Here is a 9,121-nt window from a genome sequence, read left to right as displayed (position 1 = left end):
ACGTTGTTCTGGGAGGCAAGTCAACAGGTGACACCTAGTGGTCTTGCACGGAAAATGCAGTTCAAGTTAATCTCAAACAGATATGTTGGTTAATTTGCATAATGTGAAATATTTGGTTAAAAATAAGGATAACTTCTATATGTCGTGCAGACTGCATGCTACTGTTTTGGGGTATTTTAACAAATGGGATACAGTAATAGGCCTACTACCACACACTGGCATGCCAAGTTTTAAATAGCTAGCCTATAGGCCTAGGCAATAGTTATATGCCTACATAATGTTACTTATATTATATTACTAGGCTATTGATGCTACATGCTACACGGATCCATTGACTTTCACTAGCTTAGCGACATACGCCTCTTTTTACTTGTCTTATAGGGGCACTGTGCAGGAAATGGTCAAAAAAGGTAGGCCTATACAACTATGCTGCTCATTGAAATTGGGTTGCCTATTGCCACATTTGATCTTTACATGAAAGTTTACTAAGTTTTATAAATAGGTAGGCCTAAGTAAGTAAGTAAGTAAGTAAAGAAAGAAAGAATGAAAGAGTGGATGGATGTATGTCGGCTGTGAAATACACAGACATGGTGCCGTTCTCCTCGATCATGTGATCAACTAAAATTGTCCTTCTATGTTTTCCGTATCTAGCCTACTACCCACAGATCATCATTAGATTTTATTCACTCAAAGCAAGGCAAACTGAAGCTGAGGAGCAGGACACGTGTTTCGCAGTGCGGTAAAGTAATTGGCAATTGTTGTTTGTTCCCCCCGACAGCATTAACTTGTATTACATCAAAAATCAAATAACATAACATTTATTTTCACATGACGAACGCAGGCTGGTGTAGTTTATGAGCTAATTTGTTTGAACCTGGATTAGCTATGCTAGCTCGCGACATCAAGTTAGCCAATGTAGCCACGCCGAACCAGTAAGGTAGAAACTTATTTTCGAAGAATATAGGGATGTCATGTCATAGTCGCGAAGTGAAGGAACTATAACCTTGTGTTCAAAGTATGCTTTCATATGATTTAACAGTTCTTCAAATTGGTTAACTATTAATTACATGCTTACAAGTGTTTAGTTTTCATGTGAATTTCGAATTAAAATGTTAACTATTTGCGAACTGTTTGGGAACCCCTGCAGAATTAGTCTGCAGAGCACTGACAAAGGGGGCAAATTAATTTGTTTGGAGCCATGATTCGCGGATTATCAGCCCATCATCGACACATGGACAAATTAATGGGACAACATTGGAACACAACATATATTCAGAAAATAAATATTACGTTTTGAGTCAAAAGACAATTATGTGTCCGTGTCATTTGTCTGTATAATCTCGTAGGTTTTCTAATTCCGTGCGGAAATGGCAACCAGTCTGGGATCTACATGCGGTCCACTGAACTCCTACAGGAGTTGTGAAGTAGAGCCAGAAGATGAGCCCAATGGTAAGGTGGTTTCGCTCATACAGATGATGCGCTCATGTTGAGTGGGTGCAGGTCATTTTCGTTCCTTCATAGAATGACTGCTGTTTGAAGAAATTAAGTGGTTAGATGTTGAATGACAATGAGATGAATAAGAGTATTTTTAAGGGGGCTAATACACGTGTTTTTTTTGTACATTTATTTCTTCTTTTTGCTGTAGGGGAGGATGCTTGGAATCCAGACAAGCTGGTGAAGTGTCCCTATGATCCTAACCATATGATCCGACAGTGTCGCTTTCCATACCATATTCTCAAGTGCAAAAAGGTAATTACATTATTGCATATTAGGGATGCAAACGATTAATCGATCAATGCATTAATCGATTAAAAGACATTAATCGCAATTAATCGCCAATTCCACTGACAAGAGACCCAGGTGAAATGGGCATGAGAAGAGTGTGCTTGAAAAGGGATGTCAATAGTGGGAATATTTAAATCACCCGTGGTCTAAAGAATTTAAATGGAATTCATTTAAATGTAGCATTTTATCTCACTTTTTAATATACATTTTTAGACTTAGTAGTTTTTTTTCGAGGAACATGGAGATTTTGGGGGGGAAAACACTGCTTATCAATTAATCGTAAGTCGATCGATAAGGCAATCAACTAACGATTAATGAATTAACACATTGAGTACCGACGACGTAATAATGCGTTTTTCACGCCCATGCGTTCTATACCAAAACGTAAAAATACGTTTTTGCATTTAAATATCATATTTTGAATCTACACCCTTCAATGGACAATATATGTGATTTTGGTAGCTCTGTGATGGACATAAATGACAACATTTGCAGTCAAAAGTTGTTTGATTGTTATGATGTTTGAGTGTTATGATTTGGATATTTTAATTTAACTTACCAAGATGTCTGGATGCCAACCCATGTCGCCTACCGTAGACTATCTGTAATAGGCTCCTATGATCGCGCTGCCTGCATTGATTTCCCTAGTACGGTCACTGTAGCATGTGTTGTCTCTGACTTCACGCAGACTTCACAGAGACCATTATATCTTGCCTGGAGTATCTTGAACTTTCTGGACTTGCTAGACCTTTACCGGATCCTTGGATCCAAATGGCACCCGAGATGTGATTGGAGTAATGCTCCGATTTGGACGTTTGATCGCCAAAAAGATACGTTTCTGTGTCTTCCTGTATGTGAGAAGCCAGGGGAGGTAGATGGACACTCCCAACTGAGATCGCTCCCGGACGTGTAGTCCACTAGCTCCGTTATATGGCGGTGGGATCGATAGTCTGGCTAGTGGGAGCGAGCCGACCGGGGAGCGTCCTGCGTTGGGAGCGACAATCAGGGAATCGAAGCCAGAAGCTAGCATGGCTATATATCATATGGATCGGATGGGCTAGGCTACATCTAAGCATCATATCATTTGGATTTTTTGTCAATGTTGGGCTATTATTTCGGGAGTCATCGGGAGCTATTTTAGCAAATGTCTCACCTCCGCATGTGTGCAAAGTTTGTGTTCTGTCCACGTGAAAAACGGGGACTTCAAAGGGCATCGATTGCCGGTGTGGTAGTGTGACAGAGCTGGAGGTGTGCTGCCGTATTCGTGAATCGTGCTATGTTGTTGTTTCCCTAGTACGATCGGTAGCGTGTATTGTGTCTGACTTCACGCAATAGGTAAACAGAGAGACCATTGTATATCGTGCCAGGAGTATCTTGAACTTTCTGGGCTTGCTACCTTTACCAGATCCTTGGATCAAAATGGCACCCGAATTGTAATTGGAGTAATGCGCTCCGATTTGGAAGTTTGATCGCCAACCAGATAAGTTTATTTGATTATTCACCCCCATGTTGAACTGTCTACCTGTATGTGAAAAGCCAGAAGCTAGCATAGATGGCTACATATGGATCGGATGGGCTACATCTAAGCATCATATCATTGGGATTTGTTGTCAATGTTGGGCTATTATTTCGGGAGTCATCGGGAACTATTTTAGCAAATGTCCGACCTTCTGCATGTGTGCAAAGAGTTTGTGTTCAGTCTGTGTGAAAAACGTGGATTTCGAAGGGCTTTGATTGCCGGTGTCGTAGTGGTATAGAGCAGGAGGTGTGTCTTGACGAGCAGGAAGATGCGTGTCAGAGCTGTATGAGCAATGTCTACGTCCATACTGTCTATGTCCATGTATGAGTACTGTCTATGTCTATACTGTCTATGTCCTTACCTAGATTAGTCTATGTCTGCATGGGAGAGCAAGAAACGCAATTTCAAATTCTTTGTATGACCAGTGCATGTAAAGAAATTGACAATAAACTTGACTTGAAACTTGAAACTTGACTTGAAACTAACCTTGCACCAAATTGTGATTAAAACCAACTCGTCCCCTTTCAAACTCGTCACATTCTGAAGAAGCGCACCCTTCACAAAAACCTCAATATCTCCGATTGTAGCTGAATTCCATGGATACCCGCTTCGGTTTAGCGCGGGTTTACTCGGCAATAAAAGCTCGTAGAGACACACCGTTTTCACCTACTAAGAGGGCAGCGTCTCCACTTTCAAACGAGTCATAACATATTTCAGTGGCCCTATCACATAATACGCTGTGAGTCTACAAAAAACGTCAAAAAAGGGCTTAGAACACTGGTATTCTACGACATAATTCCGTGAGCACCGCCGGTATTCAATGTGTTAATCGATAATTTGCATCCCTATTTCATAACATTATTACAGCTCAGGAAAAAGTACTAGAATTTTATGGGTCCGCAATACTTGTCATTGTTGTCTGCTGTCACGTCTTGCAATTATGCATTCCATGTACATGATAATGAACCATGTCTAATTACTAATTAATTACAGAATCATCCAGAAATGGAAAGTGAGTTGCGGACCTGCCCATACAACGCACGACACATCGTGCTGAAGGATGAACTGTCTAAGCATATGACCGTCTGTGTGGATCAGCTGAGGATGGAAGATGGTAAGATCTTCTTTTCCTATAGGCTACACTCACCAGCCACTTTATTAGGTGCACCTTGCTACTGTATAACTGGGTTGCACCCCCTTTTGCCTTCAGAACTACTTTAACTGCCTGCAACAATACTCGGGTAGGCTGTGGCATTGCAACAATGCTGAATTGGTACTAAGGGGCCCAATGTTTGCTAAAACAATATCCATGACAGGATGGATCCATGTTTTCATGTTGCTGACGCCAAATTTTGACTACTATTTCAGTGTTTCAGCAGACCAGGCAATGTTTTCCAATCTTCTATTGTTCAATTTCGTGACCCTGTGTGAATCGTAGGCTCAGTTTCCTGTTCTGGTCGTGGTCCTCTGCTACTGTATCCCAAATGCCTCAAGGGTTTACATGCTGTGCATTTAGATATGTTCTTCTGCATAGCTTTGTTGTAACAAACGGCAAATTGAGTTACAATTGCCTTTCTAACAGCCCAAACCAGACTGGCCATTCTCCTCTGGCATCAACAAGGCGTTGTTGCCACACAGAACTGCTGCTTACTGGATATGTTCTCTCTTTTCCAACCATTCCCTTTCAATGGTTTATTGTCAATGTGGTGATGTGGGAGGGTGAGTGTGTGAAGTAATTCACTATAATGTGATTTGCGTAGGAGATTTTGAGTGTGTGTGTGTCTGTATTCATTGTCTCTTGGTAGTGCGCGGCAACCAGGAGGAACTGAGGAAGAAATACACTGTTCCAATCAGCACCATCACTGTACCAAACAGTGAGGACTGGGATAAGGGTGAGTTGAATAGTTATGAGTTTATGAACATTTTTACCTGCCCCACCAGCCTTGCCCTGTTAACATGATATCATCAAAGAATTGCCCAGTAGAGTAAGATGCATCAAGCCCGCACATTTCCTGGATCCATGTGATGTCAGGTGAACGTCCCTTTAGGAGACCTTCGGTAATGAGACCTTTGGAGACTTGAGGTTGAGAATAAATGGAGTTAACTTAGTGCGATAGATGGCGGTAGCGCACATCTTATCAAAGGAACAACCGAGATGGAAACGTCAGGCGACACCACCTAAGTCTGGTGAGAGGCTTGATGGGGATGCATTTGGAAATTATATGCTGCATTTCAGATCAGGGAGAAAAAATATTCGCACACCGTAAAAGCTCCCTTGTCGTGATTTTAATGTGAAAAATGGCTGACGAAGACCTTGCTGCTCGAAACGTTGTGCCATTTTTCACATTAAAATCACGACAAGGGAGCTTTTACGGTGTGCGAATATTTTTTTCTCCTTTTCTCATTGTACGTTTTTTGATATTCTGCACCCGTAGCTAGTTGCTACTTGGGATGTGCGCACACCTTACACTTTTTGATGCATTTCAGATCAGGACCATCCTCATGGCAGAGACTGTGCTAGTCTCAAACTAAACAAGCCGTCTTTTCTGAGCCGTTGTCATTTTCTTAAATGAACAGCCGTGATCTTTCTATCTGACGTTGCAATAAAAGCTTTAGTTTTAGCACGGTCGCTCAAACTATTTCCAAACGATGAAACAATTTTCTTTGGCTTATGTACAGGCTTCTGTGCATTGAATTTGCTTCCTGTTCCCGTTGTTGGAATTTTAAAAAGCGAGGCAACTGGAAATGGCAGTGCCGGTGTAATTTGTGAAAGAAAGAGGGAGAACATTGTCAAGTAAAAGCCTCTCCTTCTCACTCTCACCAACGACTGAGCAATCAAGTCCTGATGTCGCTGTCATGGATCAGAGAATGCTGTCTACTTGACTGATTATTTTTATTAAACCCTTAACATGTATCTAATGACAGCTAGTTTAGTAGTAGAAGCATTCAACATAGCAACAGACAGAACAGCCTGTAGTTTAGGGGCCCCATGCCATCTTAATCCAGCCCTGGCTATGCTATTGATTGTGTCCTCGTTTGTAAGTCTGTTTCGACAAAAGTGTTCAAATGGCTCCTAACTGCTGTGATTTCTCATCACCGCCACAGAGATTGAGATTGGAACAACTCCGTTCGTGTGGGGGGTCACCTCCCAGCTCAGTCCAAGGTGAGTGCACTGACCTCATTCGTACACAAGTTCAGAACATAAAACTGAGTACAGCAGGCTCTTTTTACTTCTATATGACCCCACAACACTATCAAACCAAGATGTTAAGTTGATGCATTATCTTATCTCAATTAATATGTAACTCAGCAACACATAACTTAATTTGTATAGTACAATCCATACAAGTCATGCAGCTCAGTGTGCTTAACAGTTAGATTAATACCAACAAAATAATTAAAATTGGTTGACTAACAAGACAAATATTTGGCAAAAGTTTCAGTCAAGGTATGCTGAGTGGCTGACTTAGAATTTTGAAAGCATGTAATAGACAAAAAATAAGCAATATTATGCCGAAAAGATAAAAAATAAATGCCAGAAAAGTCATAAATTAGATAATATGGCGTAAAATGCTCAAGAATCAGAAAACAAAAAAAGAATGGCAATAAAAACATGGACTCTGTATCTTTTTGCATGGCCATTTTTCTTTTGAGTATCTATCACAGTCCCATTATACAATATATCAAGTTGGTCTTAACTGTTGTGTCACCTACAGTGCAGACAAACCAACTCTGTTTTTATTTTATTCCCGTTCTTATTTCACACTGGAGTTTTCATCACAATCCTAAGGCCTTGTATAATTGCCAAGCAGGTGATACATTTGGCATTAGAGTTATTCTGGAGATGCGTTGTTGTTGCATTACTTTATTTTTCATGCAATGTGATTTTCTTTATAATGTTTTAATAAATCTTTATTTTTGTGAGGATGTACTTTTTTCCCCATTTTATCTTGCTTGGTTATATCAGTCATGCATATCTGTACATTTTTATGAATTTAAAAATGGTTTTATCTTCATATTGGTGGTTGACATTTAAGGTCTTGTTTATCTTTCTTTGTTTCAGCCCTGAGGTGACGAACAGCCTGGACACGGGGCTGAGACCACCACGCATACTTCCCTGGAAGTAAATGAATGGAGGCAAAGCAGGCATGATGTTGGAGATGGAGAATTTTAAGTATTGTTAAGATGCCTCGTTTTCAGTTCTCTTTTTATGTAAACTGTTCTTTTAAGTTGTCAAGATGCCTCATGTTCTCAGTTGTCTATTATGTACTTCAGTCCTTTCACCGATTGTTGCTGGAAGCGTTATACTAAAAATCTAAATATTTGTGCGTTGCTGTTGACTATTTATTTGAGTTGTATTTTTCATTGTACGAATAAAGATGTAGGTTTAACATCATGATCCAACGTGGTACAATGTAAGTTCAAGCCAAACAACATGCCCAGAAAGACCGTTTCTCAAATCTCAAACCAATGTTGTACCAGAGAAGGTGCAAGTATGAGAAGGGCCACTCCCTTATGCCATCAAAAAATGTGCAGTTCCACCTAGATGGCGGTCGTGGGCAAGTGATGACTGGGAAACTGAATGGGAGGGAGTTAGTATGGCTAAATCCTTTTAAAAATAAGTTTAACTTCAGTTTCCAGTCATTAACATCATAAATATACATTTCCTAGTAATAGCTATGGTTTGGTATTGTACAAAAGGAGTTCATTTTTTCCACCAGGGCAGACAATTTCCACCTGTAGCCTACTGGGGCATGTGGCCATTCAATAAATGTTAACTCTTCATCTAAGCCTCTACGATCGGGAAATCTTTGGGCATTTCTCAAAACCTACTGCGTGCACTTCCAATTGTATTCAGCCTAATTAGTCATGCCCAGTGATTGGATACTCTTTATTAGTCACACCCAATGATTGGAGAGTTCACCAAAGAGTAACCAATCACTGAGCGTGAATAATTAGGCTGATACACGTGAAAGTGTGCACACACTAGGGCCGTGTCTCAAATGGCGCACTTGTGCACTTAGGGCACTGTTTTTCAGTGCCTAGGGTGCTCACACTGAAAATTTCAGTTGAGCCAGTGCACTGAAAGTGCCAGGATGATCCCCTAACAATGGCGGAAAAATGCAGTGCTTGAATGATGGACACTGCATGCACTAAACGGCAGCCATGTTGACAATGACGCAGAGGAAATGTGGCATTCAGTTCAGTAGAAGAGTTTGTTCAACAGTCTCCTAATTCTGTAAGTAATGTTCATGCCAACCAAAGTATTGTATGTGTGATTGTTGTCCTTTGGGGTGAAGCACCAGACGCTGTGCATTGTAAACAGTAGCCAACTCATATTTTGGCGAGCTAATGCCATGCTCAGCTGTCCCTTCCAGTGAGGGCACAGTGCATAGTGCTCAAATTTTTCCACGACACTACCAGAGATTCTTTAAGTATAGAGATATGCCAACATAATAGGTTTCTATGGGCACCTAACGCGACCAGGTTCCGGTCTGCCTAAAGGGACGTGTCATAATGCTCCTACAATGAATAGAACAGTCCTTAGGTCTGCCTAGGTCTGCCTAAGGGGGGGCATAATAGAACCAGGAAACAATGGGCCAATGGAACCTCTCTCTCTCTACTCTCTCTGACACTACTGTATGCACTAAAGACCTCAGTGCATTGTGTGCAGTGCACTGTGCACTGTCTGTCAGTGCACTGACACAAGTGGGTAATTTGAGACATAGCCTAGGTTTTGAGAAATACCCTTTGTCATCAGGTATCCGAATTCCTCCTTCGTTAAAATCAATCTAAAATTTACATTTACATATTCCT

General features: G+C 40.9%; 1 protein-coding gene across 2 annotated transcripts; it reads left to right on the top strand.

The window, feature by feature from the left end:
* The first annotated feature begins 634 nt into the window (after positions 1 to 634).
* LOC134437617 (gametocyte-specific factor 1) lies at positions 635 to 7,703 on the top strand. Of its 2 annotated transcripts, none has more exons than XM_063187098.1 (7): positions 635 to 739; positions 1,347 to 1,449; positions 1,646 to 1,749; positions 4,298 to 4,418; positions 5,110 to 5,196; positions 6,410 to 6,467; positions 7,368 to 7,703. In XM_063187098.1, exons 2-7 carry the CDS (start codon positions 1,368 to 1,370, stop codon positions 7,429 to 7,431), a joined length of 516 nt encoding a protein of 171 aa, XP_063043168.1. In that variant the 5' UTR covers positions 635 to 739; positions 1,347 to 1,367; the 3' UTR covers positions 7,432 to 7,703. The 2 variants fall into 2 exon arrangements, with proteins under 2 accessions (XP_063043168.1, XP_063043167.1); XM_063187097.1 differs by having other exon boundaries at positions 652 to 744.
* Positions 7,704 to 9,121: the final 1,418 nt, after the last annotated feature.

The sequence above is a fragment of the Engraulis encrasicolus genome, chromosome 21 (genome assembly GCF_034702125.1).
Source record: "Engraulis encrasicolus isolate BLACKSEA-1 chromosome 21, IST_EnEncr_1.0, whole genome shotgun sequence".
Classification (NCBI taxonomy): Eukaryota; Metazoa; Chordata; class Actinopteri; order Clupeiformes; family Engraulidae; genus Engraulis; species Engraulis encrasicolus.
The sequence above is the reverse complement of the archived record's forward strand: the minus strand, read 5'-3'. Positions and strand labels throughout refer to the sequence as shown.